Genomic DNA, 20,314 nt, shown 5'->3' on the forward strand with positions numbered 1-20,314 from the left:
TTAGGACCGGGACAACTAGTCATTATTGAAGGAGCCATGAATTCTGCCCTGTATTGGAAAATGATTTAGGAGAATGGCTGGTCATCTGTCCATGAGCTGTCCAAAACTCAAAAAGCTGTGGCAGACATGCTCAAAAACTTATCAATGTCTCCTTACTAAATCAGAAGAGTGGGTTAAAATTTGTGTGAAAGTCTGATATCAAATTATATTGAGTGTTTGGTTGCAATTATTGCTGCTAAAGGTGGTGAAACCGGTTATTAAATTTAAGGGGGCAATTACAGAATTTTAGGCCTTGATGCAGCCCTTTGTTTACATACAAAAAACTTCTATGCCGCCACTCTCAACCCCACCCACTGACTCCCCCAACATGATTCTGACTGTTGCAGACTATGGTGTGATAGCAATGAGCTAAGATAACCGCAGTCCAATATGATCTATGAAACATCTGCTTTAGTAGTTGCTTTCCACACAAGCCATTTAGCTAGCTTTTTTACTGACATTACTTCTGTTTCTATTTATTCAGATAAACATTGTTAGTGCTGTTACTAGCCACTGCTAATACCAGTGTATTCAAGTCTGCTCTTGCTAGCTTGCCAGGAAAGATGCACAATTCTGTAACATAAGCATGCATAGTCACAAACACATCAATTCATCATCGCTTTTATTTTGATCAGAAATCTCATGACATATCAGACATATCATCTTCTGAAAGTCCGGTAGCCTAGGCATGAACTCCCAGCCCCGGATAGGAAATAAGCCAGTAGAATCTCCCAAAAATCTAAGCAGTAGTACTGTGCAGTGGGACCCAGCTATCATGGCCTGGCAGCTGACATATGGAACTAAATTTAGTTAGCTAATAACGACAGCTACCTACTGTAATGTGACCAAATGCTAGCCAGCCAGTTGCTTAATAGCCACCAAAGCTAATCTCTCAAAAACAGCACACCACTGTAGTAGCCAATCCAAACACGTATCCTCTTGCCTTACTTCTATTGGATCATAGAACGTATAAGTTCAGTGTATTGGTCACATTTTCAGAAACAGTACAAAAATAAAAAAGCCCAGGAGCAGCCTGAGGAGTTTTTAGAATAAAAAATACAAGTAGACAAGCAAGGTATTGGGCAAAAGTGAACATAAACACATGTTTTCAGTGTATTATACCAATGACTGATCAAGTGAGCTTTTTTTTATTTATATTTTCTAGGTGAAAATCCTGCACAGTATGCCTTTAAATCAATGAAACAATCATTTGTTTCATGCGTTTTGTGTTTACTCAGGTACCCACAGTACATTTAATCTAAAGATATGAAACCATCCATTTAGGTTCAGAATCAGGGATGGGGCAAATACTTTTTCACAGCACTGTACATGAAAACAGTCACTGTCTTTCTTGCATGCAAAACATCAACCAGGCAAAATATCAACTAAGGTAGGTGCATATTTTTTGTCAGGATAAGCAGTTAACTTGTAATTCATGCAAGCCTCTTGATGTGGTCAGCAATATATGTGTTACTTATTTAAAACTTGAGAATGGGTCAGGGATTTTTATTTGCCAAAGTTCAGTGACAAGCTGTTTCCATTTGTTTAAATGGAAAATTTTAATTATGTATTTCTGTGCAGCAAGTAAAAAATGTTTTTAAATTGTAAAATGGTTTAAAATTGTTTTAATAAGGATTACTTTAATTTTGTGTAAAATTTGCTGAGCTGATTGAAAGCTAGAAAACACCTTATGCCATACAGTAAATTATCATGGTTTATCTGTTTTAATTCTTCATGCATAAAAACCTTCCTCAGGGAAGTCTATAGAAGTCTGCAGGAAGTCTGCATTCCATTACTCTTGTAACTCTTATCACCTGGCTGGCTCAAAGAATCCAACAAATGGATTAATTCCAGTCTGTGACTTTCTATCTTCACTGGCATACACAAACAAATGCAACCAGGCAATGTTTTAAATCCACCCTTAATCAAAATCTGCAATTGTTGTGTGAGGGTGAAGTTAATAGTTAAAAAGACAATGACTCCAATAGGCTTAAATGTTAATGATGTCAAAGTGAATGAGTCCAAATTCATTAAGAAACTGAGAGCATGTGTTAAGGCAAAGCCTCCAGGCCCCCAGGGCTCAGCCTGATGTCTCTAAGTGAGAGGTGTGGACATGAATTATGATCATGAGGTGACAAAAACAGAAACACAGCTATCTTCACCGATTTAGAATGCACAAACACAAGACAAGATTGCATCTTTATAAATAACTCAGTATGTCTCGGAAATTTGACTTAAATATATTAATATATTGAGCATGAAAAAATTATTTACAACGTACATGCACAGCTTCAGCAATAAGGGGAAATTGAAAGGCTACCGCCAAAAACATTGAGCAGCGAATATAACCATGTGATATCTCTATCTTCTGCATTACATAATCCAGAAATGCATTATTAATGACACTGGATCAGCACAGCAAAAGGACCTATGTAAAATATAGTAGGTGTTAGATGTAGGACTCTTATTTGCTATCAGTAATCTGCTGTGTTCTCTTGCCTTGTTGACCCTGTGGAACTTTAGGGACCTCAACATGCCTGCTCTACTGCACGTGCACAGAATTCTTAGCGGCGATTATCTATAGCCCCAACAAATGAACAAGGATATAAATGAATGCAAAGAAATGAAATAATAATCAATGAAAATAAAAAAACCCCACAATATTTAAAACACGACGATGGTCCTTCAAATAAATCCTTACCCCCTCCGTTCTTATAGCAAAGATAAGGAAATCTCCACACATTGCCAAGTCCTATGATCTCTCCCGCGACGGACAGCACGAACTCAATCTTATTGTTCCAGTGTCCTCTCTCGTTCACTTTTCTGTCATTGCTACGCACGAGATTGGTGTTTGAAGCCTCGGGGTCCATAGCATCGTCCGGTTTTCCATTAATGATTGGGATAGTCTTTTCGGCTGTCATGACGTTGTAACAGCCTGAAAACGAAACAATCACGTTACACGTTTGTTTTCAGTTTGTCTTCATGCCACCAGATTAACAGGCTTCTACTAGAAGCAATCTGAAAAATAATAGAACCGTCTTTCTCCGAAAAGAGACATATGCCTCTCTGTCCCGCTCAAAAACTCGACACTCTTTACCTGACAGTCCTAACGCAACAGCTGATGAGTTTTTGATGTAGAGGCCACATGCAGTAGATTCAGTTTAATCGTGTGCCAAGAGTGATAGCCAAACCGACAAGGTAATTCACCTCTGATAAAATCAACATGCATTAATCATTAAGACTGCCCAACAGTGGATGAATGCTTAACTTGACAAGATGAAGACGTGGTAGGCTACTCACCGATATATGTTGTACAGTAAATGTTCTTGGCTCACGCGATGATCAGTCGCAATTGTCTTAACTAGACAGTGGATGGTTAAGAGATGCCTGACCCAAAGAGAGAGAGAGAGAGAGAGAGAGAGAGAGAGAGAGAGAGAGAGAGAGAGAGAGAGAGAGAGAGAGAGAGAGAGAGAGAGAGAGAGAGAGAGAGAGAGAGAGAGAGAGAGAGAGAGAGAGAGAGAGAGAGAGAGAGAGAGACCCGTCTGGACCCGTTTTGGGTTTTGTTGTTTTGTTTTTCCTCCGTATATAAAGGAATATCCCAGTTAGCAACAGTGATGGTGGTACCCAGGACGATGGATAACTTGTTGTGCTTCAGTCTCAGCGATCTGATCTCAAACGCCTCTCATTGGAACACAGCCATGTGGTCACAACATCCGCGTGAACCAGTTCGCCAATGCATTTTACAACACATCAGAGAGCAAAGGAGAAAATTTGCATTGAAGCAACAATGTCAGTGGGACATGCTCGTAGAGATGCAGGTGAAGGGTTTTGCGGGTTAGCGGTACACACGTCTAACAACCTGTTTTAGTGTTTTAGTTTATGAAAATCAGGTGCCCCCACTTTTAGAAAGTACAATGTGGTACCTTTTAACTCAAATATAAAACCGGCTATCAATACGCAGTGCATCATATTGTTAAATACGTACAACAAGTTAAAAAGTCGAATATTTCATTCCGAGTACGGAATAAAAATGATGCTGTTTGTGGAACCAAAACGTTTGTTTTAAAATGAATGTAACTGAGAGGTGTTTGGCATTTAAGCTCTATTTAAGTATTAGGCTTTGTAAATATGCTAAGAATCAACATGCTGGACCACAAATAAAGTAGATTGTAAGACTGTACCCGCAGTCTAATTTTGTGCTTCTGTTCATGTTGAGTAAAATGAATTCTTCTCGCTCATTAATAATGCATTTCCGTTCCCGTTTTTTTATTTTATTTATTTCATGTGCTGTGTTGCTAAAATTACTTGTTTTATACTGCTATTCAACCATCTTTTCCTAATGAGGCTTTATGAGACTCTTATATTTGTTCACACTTGATTGCTTAGTTTCTTAGGGGGGGAAAATGGGGGTGCACGGCAGGAAGGTGAACACAGCCAACTAAGCCCCAGTTCCCAGTTCCCAGCATTATCTGGAGTTCGGAAAAGAGTGACCCACTCTCAAAGCAGTCTTCACGTAAGGGTCAGTTGTCATTTGACATGTGGTTGAAGTTTAAAGAAGTACTCTGCATGAAAAACATGGCCACCAAAGATGCTGGCTGATTCAATAAGCCAAGCAATAAAATTAAATAAAGCTGGTGTTCACATTATGGTATTTTATTTATTAATTTGTTTTGTTTTGTTTCCAATAAACTGAAAGTAAACATATACCTAAAGTCAGCTACAAAGACATTTATTCTTGATTTGGCTTTGTAGTCCACAATCTTACATTTGTAATCAAATATGTCACTTGTGGTTAAAGTGCACATTCTCAGCTTTTATATAGTAAGCATATTTTATGCACTTTGGTATCACCACATATAAATTACAGCACTTTTTACACACAGCCCCCTATTTTAGGGCACCATAATGTTTAGGACGTAAAGCACAGTGTAGCCTCTGCTGTTTGTGAAGTCACCTGCAGGCATAGTCACTGATAAATCCACAGCTGCCTCCTGAAGACTGTTTCTATTCTGTCAGACAAGTGGTCAGCGTCATTACTGAGCTCACAAGTGCTGTCTTTCATGTTGATGATGTTCAAACTGTTGATTTTGGTAAGCCTAATTTCTGTCCTATATCTATGACAGTTTTCTCATAATGGTTTCCTTGACTTTCATTGGTACAACTGGTTTGCATGTAGACAAATGCTAATAACAGACTCAAAAATCAATAAAAAGCCTAGAATCAAGGCTGGATAATGAATGCTCTGCACCTGCACTAAGGAAGCTATTGATCACACCTGACTAATCAGAAACACCTGTGAAAACAATATGATGCCCTAAAATGTATCTGCTGTAATTTATACATGGTGAAACCAAAGTGTATGAAAAACACCCTTTAACAAAATCTGAGCATCTGTAATTGAACTTAAATTAATTTGATTACTAATCTAAAATTGTGGAGTACAGAGCCAAATTTAAAATCCATCCATAAATTCATGAAAATGACAGAACTCACTGAATATACGGTACAGAACTATAATTGAATCATTGGTTGCCTTAGCAAGATAAATACAAGCACTGACTGAGTAAAAATGACATAATACTGCAATATTGTCCTGAGAGTTAGAAATATAAAATAAAATAAGATAACATATTTAAAAACCAGGCTGTTCCTCCCATTGATAGTAGACTTGGCATTGAGCTTGCAAGATATTGTACAGATGACACATGGACCTCTGTAATTATTGAAAATCATGGATGCCCAGCATGTCAGAACAGATGCAATCCCTTATCCATAATACACTCTATCTACCACCATCTACCATGGCCCCCTGAGGACGGTGCAAGAGCTGTCTGAATTCTCATCATACTGTACCAGCATCTTCTAAAGCATAACACCCCCAGCCCCCCACCACCCAATTTACAGGGATGCTGGGATAAACTAAGATTATAACCATAATGAAGGCTTAACCATATTAGAACTACTGTGACTCAGTTCCGTTGCCATGGTAAAATCTACATAAAGTTAAACTAAAGTTAAACGAAACTAATATTAATATATTAAAAAGCTATTTCACATGTGATGAAACGTTCAATATTTGATCTTTAAATAATAACATGTCTATCAGATGCAAGTATTGAGTTGTGGAATATGTGCCTGATTACATGCATTCTGCACCTTCTGTTAATAGTGCACACACAGGCATACATGGAGGCTTACATAATGATCGTGTAAAAGGATTAACAGATGTTCATGCATTGCTATGCTGAGAAGAGGATTTTGTGCATATAAAGCCACGCTGATCCAATCTCAGGTGAACATGATCATTAAGATGCTTTTTGATGCCTCTCCTGAGCATTCTGTCTTTATGTCTTCAGAGATACAGCCACATTACTATAAAGCTATGGCAGGCTGGACAGAGACGTTGCTAGGATACCAGTCTATCATCTCCTACTATCAGCTTCAGCAAGAGAATAGTAAATAAATCATTTTACATCAGCTTTTGCCTATTTGTGCAGCCTGAAATGATGTGACAGAAATATTTTTTGTACATTTCTGTCTTTGCTTTCCTCCGCCATACATTTACAATTGTTTCACATAGGCGTTGTTTTCAGCCTTCAGGTCACTGCATTTCTCTTTGGATAAAGATATAATGGTAATATTTATGATTCAGCAGCTAAAAATATCTTCTAAGTTTTCTTAAAATGCCAATATGCCATGTCTCACAATATTTAAATTAATTAAAGCAGTGAGAAAAACATATGATTGCAGATAAAGTCTGAAAGCTTACAAAGACCAGTGGTTTGGCTGTGTTACATATGTATATGCATTTGAACACACACTGTACATATTTAACACATAGTCAAAACAAAATAATAAAATAAATCAAATATATCCATACTGTTTTGGATGTAGGCTACTGTATATGTCTGCGTTAGTTTCAAAACCAATCTCAATGCCATTTTGAATGTCTACTACATAGTTGGGTAATGGCCTCTCCAACTACTGATTTTTCTAAATTAAAAATGTTGATGATGAATTACCCATAGACTTAACGTGGAGAGTCATAATACTAACTTATAAATCACCTTGCCGCACAACTCTCGAGACAATTGCCCTTACAGCATGACGAACATGATGCATTTTCAACAGAATTTTATGTCGAATTTTATGTCGCAGACAACGCAATACTTCCAGGATTGGCCGGATGGAACCTGGAAAACCAAAGGTTATTGTTATGGACACATCTTTTTAAATATAAAAAAACTGTCAGGAGTTTGGCTGTCTCGTTAACAGAGATGGTAGAACCCACATTGCAGACCTTTGCATTAGGAAAAATACAAAACATTGTGCTACACTTTCATTTTTGTTCTATGGCACTATGAATTTAGCTAGCTGGCTAACATAAACTCACCGTGTTCCGAACAGAACACAGGGAAGCAGCCGCTTAGACCTGAAGTTAATGAAGAGTTATGGAACGAGAACCCATGGTATATCATGGATATTGGCACAGCTAGTGGGTTCCCGTCGTGCCATTACACCCCCTTGCTATGCCAATATCCACGGTACACCACAGGTTCGAGTTCCATAATGCTTTTATACAACAGTTAGCACATTTATGTTTACATTTTTCACAAAAGAAAGACACAACAAACTTTAAATTAATGTCTTTTTAATGGAACTATGTTTTTGTAAATGTATTCTTCCGCTGAACAGTAGTTTATTGGTTGCTAAGCAATGGTATTGTGACCATAAACTGGCAATAATGTATCCCCAAGGTACGAACGTTAGCTAACGTTAGTAGGAAAATGTATCCCCACTGCACTAACCTTAGCAAAGCAATGCTACTGCAATAATGTATCCCCGCTGCATTAGCGTTAGCTAGCTTGCTAGTTTACATTACACCAGACGACCCTGACACATGTTAATCGGGACACTGCCAGATAACGTGCAGTTATTTAAATAACTCATAGTGTTGTTATTAGTCATCATTTGCTTCACTGGGGTTTGGTGGTCTTGTTGGTATTTCGGTTCTGAGGATGTTTATTTTTTTAGTTCCTACTACTTTGCAAATCAAAGGATACTCTAAACAATTTAAAGATATGCGAACATTCCATTTAGCCGTGCATATATTGTGGATATTGGCACGGCTGGAATGCAAACTGACCAATAGAGACAATGGACCGGACCTATCCGTTGTATTACATCATTCAATGGTAATTGTTCTCCTGAGGAATGTGGTTTATGATTATGCTTGCTTATTGACTTCTCAAAAACACTTTGGTTGATGTGAATTGGACCAATAATTCTGTGAAATTGACAAATAACCGCACAACAGTGTTCAAAAGACCGTCTTAGCTCACGATGGTCAGAACACCGCCGTATAAAGGCTAATTTATGCTCAACGATAGATACGTGTATGGATATGGACGGAGCCTTCTGTCCGTAATCTGTGTTAATTTTGTCTGTATTTGTACATGTTTTCCGAAAGATAATGGATACGGACAAAACGGTGCAGTACCGCCGGAAATCGTGGGGGCAGTGTAGCCAATAGTTCAAGCATGACACCATAGGAATGGCGAATGGCAGAATTTCACTAATATTAGTGGAAATAATTATCCATCCACGTCGCAATGCATTTAATGACGTCAAAGACCACTGCCGTCTACAATGCTGCCTTCGCTTTTGCGTCTTTCTTAAGAGGAACAATACAACCTCCTCCACCGTCGCCATGTTTGTTGCTGGAAACTTTTGACACTGTCCTCTAGTGGCTGTATTGCTTAACATCTATGCCAACATGAAGGACGCATGGAAGTATTTTACAATGTCTGAAATGGACGTATCTATTTCCGTACGTAAAGGGGGTATAAATGAGCTTGCCCGGTTGTCACAATGGAGCACTATTACCATGTCACGGTATGCTGAAATTGATTGGGTATGCGACTGCTGAAATTGATTGCATATGTGAAGTTTTTATGAAAACTGAAGGAATAATACTTTGAACCAAACCAAAGCTGATCTTGAAGTAATGTTTTAGTTATTTGTCATGAAAATTGCACTGTTCGGAACATGGTGAGCTAACTTGGTGTTCGAAATACGGTGAGCTTACATTTAAAAGAATGTGAAACTGAGCTATCTTAGTAGCCAGATTAAGAAAAAGTAATCTAGTAAACTATCTTAAGATAGCTAAATGTTTTTTTTTAAAGCTAGTTAACTAACTGCCTTCTAGGCATGCTTATCTGGAGTTTTGATACAGTTAGGTGGACACTTGGTACATCAAGCTGTCTGCAAAATGACCTGGTTATCTAGCTAAAATAAAGACTCTCAGCTAGTTAACTAGCTAGACCATATGCCAGAGCAAGGTGGATTTTTGTGCCGCTAGCTAGGTTGCATGTCCACCTAGTTAGATCGCATGCCATAGTTTGTAGTATAAAAAGCCACCGAGCCTAGGCAAATGGCCAATCTGTTTCTGGAAAGCATAGCTATACCTACAGTAACTGCTACAGTCTAAATTACTGTAAATTACTGTTTCATATACGGTTGAATTAGTACTGCAAGCGTTGATCCAGATTATTACTGTGGAGGTCGGATGTCGAGGATGTTGTGGATGAGGAGGAGAAGGCGGAGGAAGCCCAAAGCAGCGATGACGATCTGCACATATGCAGTGAAGTGTGACTTTAAAAAAACCACAAGAATTCTGATCTGACCCGCAGCAGTCACATGGCAACCGATGGAAGAGGACCACATATAGAAGTGACCCAAATCTAATATAAAAATATCACATATTTGTGTTCACACAGCTCAGAAAAAAATCAGCTGTGTGATTTTGGCAACAAAAAAAACCAAAACAATAATCTGATTTGGGCCACTTCAGCCTGTAATCTGAATGTAGCATACTTAGCCTAGCCTGCATTTTTTTGGGACCCTGGGAGGAAACCGGAGTACCTGGAGGAAACACATGTGGACACACATGTGGACACGGTGTTTCCAGGTCCATATGGAAAACAAAACACCATCCACTGCACCACCATCCTGCCCCATCTTAACTTTTCATCTCACTAGTAAAGTAGCAGGCATGCTCCTGGCTGAGAGCCTGCTAGCGAGAACCTGTTAGTGCCTAACCATTGTTATCCTGAACAGCATGTGTATTTTGAAATGTAGGGTCTGACCAACAACTTCTTTCAAATATCCACATAAAAAGGTGCCATTATGTCTTCTCTTTGATGGATACTGAATTTTGTTGAGTTATAAAATATTACGGGCGGCACGGATGGTGCAGTGGGTAGCACTGCCGCCTCACAGCAAGGAGGTCCTGGGTTCGAATCCCCATCGGCCGGGACCTCTCTGTGTGGAGTTTGTGTGTTCTCCCCGTGTCTGCGTGGGTTTCCTCCGGGTACTCCGGTTTCCTCCCACAGTCCAAAGACATGCAGGTTAGGCTGATTGGAGAGTCTAAATTGCCCGTAGGTATGAGTATGTGAGTGACTGGTGTGTGTGCCCTGCGATGGACTGGCGACCTGTCCAGGGTGTATTCCTGCCTTTCGCCCAATGTATGCTGGGATAGGCTCCAGCCCCCCTGCGACCCTGTTCAGGATAAGTGGGTTAAGATAATGGATGGATGGATGGATAAAATGTTGCAATGATCTGTGTTTGTCAGACTAAGCCAATTAAATTATTTTATGAAGAGCATCCATCAGTTTCCCATTAAAACTGTATAAGAGTAAGTTTAAATAGCAGCTGCCAGAGAAATACGGTGAACACAATGTTTAATTCTATTCATAACAAAAATGCTTTTCCACTGGTGTAATATAAAAATACCTACCAAACGGAATAGACAGAAGTTGAATGCAGCTATAAAAACATCAAGAGTTACAGCCTTGTGCATCGGGCTGTTTTAAGCAAGCATGAAGAATTTCAGGTGGCAATGTGATAGAACAGACCCACAGGCATGCTTAGCTCATTAATTATTTAGAACAAATAAAGAATGATTCATTATTTATAGATAATGTGCTTATTATCTTAAATTAAGTATCTATATTGGCCAGAATGTGCATGTTGATACTATATGGAACAATTATGATGGATGTTTAGCTCTGGAAAGTGCGAGACCTCATGGGCATACACTATACCGCTGGCAATTCACATTTTTCTTCGTTAACACTTCCTTTTACAGTACTCTAAATTCTACCTGTGTCTTAAGAATAACGCAGAATTGGGTACTATTACTGAAATACTTAGAAACACTCTTACTGCATATAATTGGTAGGTAACTAATACCTATCAATTCATGTAATTATCAAGGTATTGTGAGTTTATAGTGAGTTTATAGTGTGTTTATAGTATGTGTGTTTCTCTTTCTCTCCCTGTCCCTCATATTATACTTTACATCACATCACAGGCCCATTTCCACCCCAGTCTCAAGGCATGTTAATGCCATAGAGCCAGACAAGACAGTTCATCTTGAATCTTGAAAAACATTACTCTGGGAAACCAGATCATTATTTCTGATTTAGAACTTGTTTGTGTAATTCTAGGGGTCACTGTATGCTCATCAAGTATGCATGTTATGTGATAACACATAGCCAATAATTGTCATATCTGACTGTTATGCTTATGTCTTAATCATGTACCAATCAGAATCATGTATGTTATTAGTAAAACACTTATTTGGACATAAAATGGCAGAGACTGGTTCCGCCTCTTCAGTTCATGCTTGTCCATCTTGTTGTGTGAAAGTACTGAACTGTAGAAAATAAATCTTTCTTCTTGTATATACCTGGTCATGCCTGGTCATGATAAAGGCAAAATGTATCTAATAAGTTAATTGCATACATCCTAGAAATTTAGATACAGTTTCCAGTTGAAATTGTACTTCCCTCTAGGGTCTTTCAGCGCACTTATCCTTGGTTATGGGTATGCACTTTGCACTTTGTACTTCGTTGTACATCGATCTGGATAAGAGCGTCTGCCAAATGCCATTAATGTAAAGTAATGTAATGTAAAGACGTTTAGAAGTTTAGATCCATTTTTGATCCAAGACACAATTGAGAGCAAGACACTAAAAATAAACTTGCCTTTTCTTATAGAGATAAAACCAAACCTCCTGCCTCATATCCATATTCATGATTTGCACCCAACAGGGATAATTCATCTTCTTGCAGGGAAACTTGGGTTATTGTGTATCCTATTCAGACTGGATGCAGGAGGAACTTTGCATAATCCAAACATGGTGCTTGCTCATCTCCTGATTGTGTATTACTGTATTTCTCCTTCACTTCGGGCAAAAGAAGTAAAGGAGTGAAACTGTATTTTCTTACAGTGTCATACGTGCTCTTATCTAAATTTGCCTCATGCTAATGCTAATTGTCTGTTTGTGGTGTATAGTCATGTGTCTGGTTGTCGCAGCTAAATGAAGCCAATCACATACCTGGTGGTCATTTAGCCTCTGGTTTGAAATGTTGTACCTTGTGGGCAAGTCAGCTGTCAGTTTTGCCGCATGTAGATATAAAAAATTATAAAATTATAGTATAAATAAGTATTTTAATGATGATTTATATGGCAATTAAATGGCATGGAACTGTGCAGGTGAAGTGCAGTATATTGAATCTAATGGAGTCTATGAAGACTTGTAAAATGTGGATACTTTCATATTGCTTTTATATCAGACATACTGTAGTTTTTTTGTTATAATGAGCCTGTGTAGGCCCATAATGGCTCTGTAGGTGTATGCAGTGAAGAGAAAAAAACATTATTAAGATATCGCCAAGAAGTGCTGTTAGGCAGTGCAGAGAGTTTATACCTGAATAGAAATACTGTTTTCCCTAATTATAGATGGGTCACCTCATTTTAACTGTTCCTATACTGGATGCTTTGAGCTTGCTGGCCTCACAATAAATATAGTGCAAATGAAAATTCAAGTGCAGACAGGGAGAGGGAAAACATAAAACAAAGAACACAATACAGCTATCCGCAACCCCAGACTCAGCAAACAGCATCTAGTCCATGAACGGAATCCAATGAAGTATTCAACAAGTGTCAAACTAACTCCACCTTCTCACTTTTCGCGCTGAGGCAACAGATGCACTTCATCTGCCAAGGAGTGCGTTGAATGGTTAATAAACAGACCACCCACAAACCAGCAGACCTGCCAATGCACCAACGCATGCCAAAGGAGCCTCGCATGGTGGTATAACTGGATGAATATTAAAATACAGCCCTGCACTGGGCCTGCTGAACACCCACAGAAAACTGTAACTGCCCCAGAGGTTGTTCTACATAACTGACTGAGTAAAATCTTTGATCTCTTGCAAATATTCCAAACATTATATAATGTCTCTGTCTTGATATGACCAGTGTTGTCCACATAAGCCAAATGCATACAGACATTAGAAAATCCTAAATGCAACATACAAATACTTTTTTCCAGTTTCACTGAACTCATGTTCATACTTTATTCTAGTGGGCCTGTCTGATATTGATATTGCCTTTTTGCAGGTTAAACTGTGAGTAGTACTGCAAGGAAGAAAACACATCAAGTGAAACAAAAGTAAAGCAGACATGTCTTTTCTTTTAGATGTAATTGCTGAGGTTGAACAAGTTTAACTTCCTCCTCTATCGGTGCAGACAGAATTCAGGGCAAACAGCTTACATTGGCGGTGATTGTGATGCACGGACCCCAACTCCCGCAAAGCATTCAAAATGGCCTTTTATAGCATCAGAAAGAAACAAAGTTTGAAAACAAGGTTGAGCAATACACCCAGCATGAATCCTTATGGCAATCTTGGTTCCAAGAAACAAAATAAGTGTCCCGTCTTTTGGTACTTCTTCACAGCTGTGGGTGGGAACGAAAGATTGGGCTTGGGGGGGTTGCTTTCGTCATGGATTGATAATGCATTAGCGTCAGACCCCACACTGAAGGACACAGGGACACTTCGCATCGTTTGTCATCAAATATGGACACACACAACTTTAACCATCTCATTGAGCAAAGAGACCATTTGTCATTGAAATAACTGTGGGGTAGCAGTGGAATTCCCTCTGTTGAAAAAGTGTAGCTCACAGGTGCCCCAGGGCACAAGGTGGGCAGAGCTGTATTCACAACTCATCCATCAATGATTTTCCACAGCTATAGCCCAAATATACCTTTAAAGAACTGAGCCCAGCACAGTTTGGAGTATGAAATTAACTCATGGGAAAGCAATGCTTTGTCATCTCAGATCAATGCGTGTTTCACAGCAGAAGTTAATTGCATTTCACTGCCAAGGGAAAGTCACAATGAAGCCAGTAAACATGTGCTTCCCGCGATGTGAATTCAGCACTTGTGGCATTGTGAGTTAGTGGCTAACTCGCCATTGAGTTAGTGATTATAGAACTGATGACAAAATAAAATGAAGATGCAGCCTATGCATAAATCACACTCGAGAGTCCATCAGAAGGTTTATAATAACTGGGGTTTGAGTAAAATTGCCAACACCTGCGCTACATTAATCAGCTACTCCAGAGCATGTGAAACATATATTAGTCTGTGTTCGCAGTGGATCTTCACTGCAGCACATCACTCCCACTCTTCCCCTCTCTCTCTCTTTCCCTCTATCTTTCCTCCTGTCCACAAGATGAATTTGGCCCAGATTCAGTCTCGCTAGCCTTGCTTAACCCTCTGTAGCTACAGTACTGATTATTTTGTATGTGTGTATTTATGTATATGGGTTTATTTGTTCATTTTAATGTAGGGACGATGTAGTTTTGTGTTTGTATTGAATGTGGTTCGCCTTGTTTTAACAGTTTTTTTTAATCTACAGCTGGAATGCAGTATTTTACAGAATTTGAAACAGATCTGAGTATTTTTTGACAACTTCACCAAAACACATTGTTCCTGTTCCCCATTATGTAAGACCAAAATAATACAAAGTTCTTTACCTTTTTTAGAGGTTTGACTAGTATATTTTGATGCATGAGCTGTTCACATTTCTTCTTTCTTTGCTACAGTGCAACATAACAAAGACAAATGACCCGGGTCTCCTTCTTCACTAGAGATGCCTCAACTGAAATGCATTGTTAGAATCAATCATCTATTCCACTTTCATTTCAGTCTCCTCATGGATTGGCTCTTTATCATGGGAGGAAATATGGGCCTGTATCTCTGTATTACACCACTATTTCACTTCTCCCACTGACACCCCACAATTACAAAGCCAAATGGAGAAAGTAAACGTGCACATGATTGTTGGAAGAAAAAGCTATTACAATCACAGTAGGTGTTACAACAATCAAGCATCTGTCAGCATGCTGTCACATGAGCTCACCTGCCTTTTGAGGTTTGGCCTGCATACAGTATGACATAATTATCTCTCAGACTGAAGTATCTCTCTAAAGCATCCTTATATTTTCTATTTGTTGTGGATGCCCCTACCTGAGACATTTGGTTTCAGGAAAATGGAACAAGATTCATAGTTTTTTATGTCTCTGTCTTTAAATACCCTTCTGAAAGACTCCTGAATATATGTCTGAAAACCAAACCAAAGAAACACACTTAGTTCTGTTTTTTTTTTGTGAGATTTTCTTTCTAGTTTTTGTGAATCTAAAATTAATGAGAATTAATGAAAGTTCCTCTGTTATTTATTTTCAGTGGTGCTGATACGGTTTGATGTAAAAGGCCTTGGTCTTCCACTGCACCAAGGGTGGTCACAGGAACCTTTGGTTAATTACTTCTCTACATGCTATGTTAAATGTTCAATCAAACAGTCATGAAGCAATTATTTCACAGGGTGAGAGACCGTGTTTCCATATCTCAATTTGATTTGAGGCAGTTTGATTGTTCCAGTCTTGCTGGTCACGACTGGTCACATCTACTGTACATATTAAGCACACTGAAATTACCTGGGATCTGCAAATCCTATAACTTAAAAAAAATTTTTTTTGAATTGCGGAATTATCCATCATCATTAGATTTTAGATTTTTATTTGTTTTTCCAATTGAGATGTGTGAAAGCATTTGGCTTATTTTTACATTGATTTTAAAAATCTGAATACTGTTCATTTAAATGCCAAAAATTGTGCTGCAAGTCTGAATGCCTCACATGGCCCTGTCTGTAAATAATCCTTTGACACAGTCTGAAGGAAATGGAGATGGAATGCACGGAGCAGCTAATCCCCTGTGTACACACTGCCAGGGGAAACGGGGGGAGTTGCCTTGACATCAGGCTTGTGAGAGGCGGACAGCACCACCAGCTTGAACACAGTGGGTAACGAGGACATCAGCTGTCATCCTTTCCTCCACAGGTAGAGGTTACCCTGTGGAACTGTTGCTTAATTAGCAGTCCCCAGGGAGAATCATCTCAATTTCTCAATGAGTACTTTAGGTATCCTTTTCTGTAAGTGTTTTGCCTTTCAAAATTAAAAAACGCAGTGAAGCTGCCACTATGTAAATTGTACATTTATAAAACCAGGTCAATAGATGAAACAAATGTTTAAAAAAATGTCTATTGAACTTGCCTTCCATGTTATTTACCCTAATATCCTCTGTGGTCAATGTAATAGTCTAAAGTCGGTGCAAGATTACTGTATACATTGCCAGCACTGCCTTTCATAAGATACTTATCACAAATACAATGATATGCTTTTGTACACTGGTTAATATACAAAGCACTTAAGTGAAATGTCTGACATATTTTAGTGTATAGAATATCTGGAAAGTAAAACCATAAGTAACTTAGTGTGTTGTATTCTTAAAATAAGGTATTTTAATCCAGCTACAGGTTCAAATACCCACTGTTTGTTCTGCCTTTCTTGCATATTCTATAGACATGGTCATTTTAATTTACTGTTTGAATCATTTCTAGAGTGGTTATTTGTTACATCCAACATATGGTAATATTAAAATGCATACACACAAATGACCACAATGAAAATTGTGGTCGCACCAAACTATGCCTGGACTAAGAAATGTTGGCAGCATTTAAATACAGTACATTAGTGATAATGGGTGTTGGAGTTGTCTAGGGACCTCTTTACCAAAAAACACCTGTATCCTGATCTAATCATTATTAACATGGGCTCTGCTGCTGCCATTTCCACATAGATACACACAGACACACAGACACACACACACACACACACACACACACACACACACACACACACACACACTGCATATTTGCATGTGGCACAGGGTTAGTGATACACTGATTGATAAACTGTGAACATTTACGGGATTTTCTTTTTCAGAATTAACACGTCAGCATGCATTCAATGACAACAGAGTTGCAGTACTCATTCGGCTGTGTCAGTTCATATATTCAGGTAATATTTAAGCTATTCATTGTCATTTACTGTAACAAGTATGACAAATAATAGAGACATATGACAATAAGCTGTCTGGCTATGTTTGAATTGATGTGTTTTGATCTATGTATACATGTTGCACCCACATGAGTATACTAGCAGATGGGTACAGGCACTTATCATTTAAATCCCTTTCATCCTCAAAAGCTTGAATACATGTAACCTACATTATCATGAGCATTCCAGCTACAGTACATGCTATAATGAGCTGCCAATCAAAGCAAAATCATACCGAGCTAAAACAGTCATGACTAAGTAGCTGGGTGTCTATAAATGCTACATTATATGGCTGGTCATCCATTTTCAGAAACACACAAGCATCCACAACTGAGATTTTCTATTTGAATGCCAACGTGAATTTTCCTCAGATTGCTATACACAATGGGTCTCATTCATGAAACGTGAGCAGAACGAATTTGTGTGTAAAATGTGAGTAGAGGGAAATTTACGGGTTTTTGGCATTCATCAATATTTTAGTAGCTCCGATCTTTTCGTAGCTACTAACAAAATCTACACCTGCTGCTGACCACGCGTAGTGCTTGTGTAAATTGAAGAATGCACATAAATAATGCTTGTCACTATTGGAAATTTACATTTTAATTCATATTGCGCTCTGTTATGTAAACAATACGCAGATGCCTTTGAAACACGTGATATGAACATGACAAACAATTAAAAATAAAGCACATTTAGTTAAATTAGTTGGCAATTAGCAGGTTTACGATCCAGATTAGGTTCATGATTGTGAATTATCTATGAAAATCGACTCAATAGATTACACATTCTTTGTGATGCATTTGCTTACATAAACCAGAAAAACTTTCATTCCGTTAATGTGCAACTGATCTGTGAGGCACACGCTGCTACTCAGGCCGTTGTGGAGCGCACAAATGGGGTCTTGAAGGCAAGATGGATCTGCCTGGACAATAAAGGTGGTACCCTTCTTTATGCACCCGGGAAGGTGTGCAAAATAATATTAGCCTGCTGTGTCCTGCACAATGTGGCCATTAAACAGGGCCTTCCCCTGCCTGAAGTCCCCAATGCAGAGGAATGACTGCCTCCGGAACCAGCTCTTGGGCCTCGAAATGCGGCTGCTATACAGACATGCCAGCGACTTGTAGAGCAATTTTAAGGTAAGTGTTGCTAAGACTGAATAAGCTGTGCACATTTTAGGCCGACAAGCTTTGCAAAAAGTTAGTTTCATTTGTATTTTGTTTTATATTTATATACAACATCCTGTTTCAGTAGGCTACCTCAGTTCATTTTCAGGTCATGCTCTTTAAAATGTATACAAATAGGCTATATTTAATTATCAGAGTAAAAGAGAGTAGCTTGATTATCTTGTAGTAAATAAGTGTTTTCCCAGGATAAACACAGACATCACACAATACTGACAACATAACACTTTATTGTTGAGGACGCAAAAGTGCCTTGCAGATTTCCTTCAAGCTGGTGTTAATTTCTTGGAGGGACGTGTTGATTTGGTTGACTGCTGTAAGTAGACTTTCTTGATTCCTCAGGACCTCATCCGTAAGGACAGCTGGATCACCTCTTCGGCCTCGGTACCTGGGTGCAGCAGGAGCAGCAGCGGCGGCAGCAGGTGGTGGAGCCACATCATGGGAGGAGCACTCGCCAGCTAGAAATATGAGACAACGTTTGTTTTTTTTCGTTTTTGTTTTATTCTTTTTTCATTTGAAAGAAACATTAAATAAATCTTATTTGATAAATGTTTAATTTACGTTGGCTGCAGACTGACTTATTTTTACATTACATTACGTTACATTATGTGGCATTTAGCAGACGCTCTTATCCAGAGCGACGTACAACAAAGTGCAAATCAAACACAAGAACATGTGCAAAAGTGGACCGTACAGTTCCGAGTCCTAGTGTAAACATACAGAAATTCAGAACCCTTGAAGAGTTGTTTGGAGCTGTACAGTGTAAAACAGAGCTTTAGGCTATTAAGATTCAAATAATTTGAAGATGATGCATACAAAACTGCAGTGGGCTATATGTTATCCATATCCTTTCTTGAAATGAATGTTAAATAGCTCTACATTCCGACACTGATATCCATTACGCACCATATTGCACAATATAACATTACTGGTTTCCCGTTTCCACTTCATTCCATCTGGAGAGAAACCCCCACAAATGTTCTGTTTGTTTGGTGGGACTGTACGACCTAGGGTAAACTATACTAACCACTAAGCTATCAGTGATGGTTTTCAGAATGTATTATGATACAACAATTATCACCTTACCATCTGGGTTTGATGTTGTCTCCAGTGGAGGCATGTCGGTGTCTCCGTCAGGTATAATTCCTGACAGAGAGGTCTCCCCAATAATGCCAGCGATGCGCTCTTCAGCAGGTGATATTTGTGCCTGTGAGCCTCCTCCTCCTGTGGCTGATGCATGTTTTTTTTGTGCGCTTATGCGTTTCTTTGCCTCCAGTTTCATGTCAAACCATTTACGTTTAACCTCGGATATGGTGCTATTGTATACAGAGGCAACATTAACAGCATCTGTCACCTCCTTCCAGGCCTTCGCTTTGCCTGTCCCTGTCACAACACCACTACTGATAGAAGAAAATAAAATATTTTTTACCCAATAAAATATATTTCACCCAAGATGATTTCGATCTCCGCTTCGGAAAAGTTTTTTTTATTTTTTTTCTCTCTCTTTCCTTGTTTGCGCCATGATGACTGACAGGTCGACTGGATGCGTCTACACCTCCTTATATGGCAATCATTGTCTATTCATGGGAGGGGATTTATGCTAATTGCTGATTACCGGGAGCGTGCTTTCACTTTACGATGGATTGGCATTCATGATCATACACATGTGTTTACGATCAGATCTGAGTTTCCTGTGGCGTTCATGAATCCGGAGTAGGTTTTTAGTAGCGTGGACATTCATGTGCAAATCTGCACATAGATTTACTAACGTTTCATGAATG

At 38.8% G+C, this 20,314-nt stretch overlaps 1 protein-coding gene across 1 annotated transcript in view; it reads right to left on the bottom strand.

The window, feature by feature from the left end:
* The window catches only part of slc6a11b (solute carrier family 6 member 11b), a 44,546-nt gene extending 40,899 nt beyond the window's left edge, over positions 1-3,647 (bottom strand). The window contains exons 1-2 of the mRNA XM_061220727.1: positions 3,340-3,647; positions 2,741-2,974 (exon numbers count right to left, since the gene is read on the bottom strand). Of these exons, the coding sequence (XP_061076711.1) occupies positions 2,741-2,960 (220 nt within the window). The 5' untranslated portion in view covers positions 2,961-2,974; positions 3,340-3,647. The remainder of the gene's footprint in view (positions 1-2,740; positions 2,975-3,339) is intronic.
* Positions 3,648-20,314: the final 16,667 nt, after the last annotated feature.

This window comes from Conger conger, chromosome 14 (genome assembly GCF_963514075.1).
Source record: "Conger conger chromosome 14, fConCon1.1, whole genome shotgun sequence".
Classification (NCBI taxonomy): Eukaryota; Metazoa; Chordata; class Actinopteri; order Anguilliformes; family Congridae; genus Conger; species Conger conger.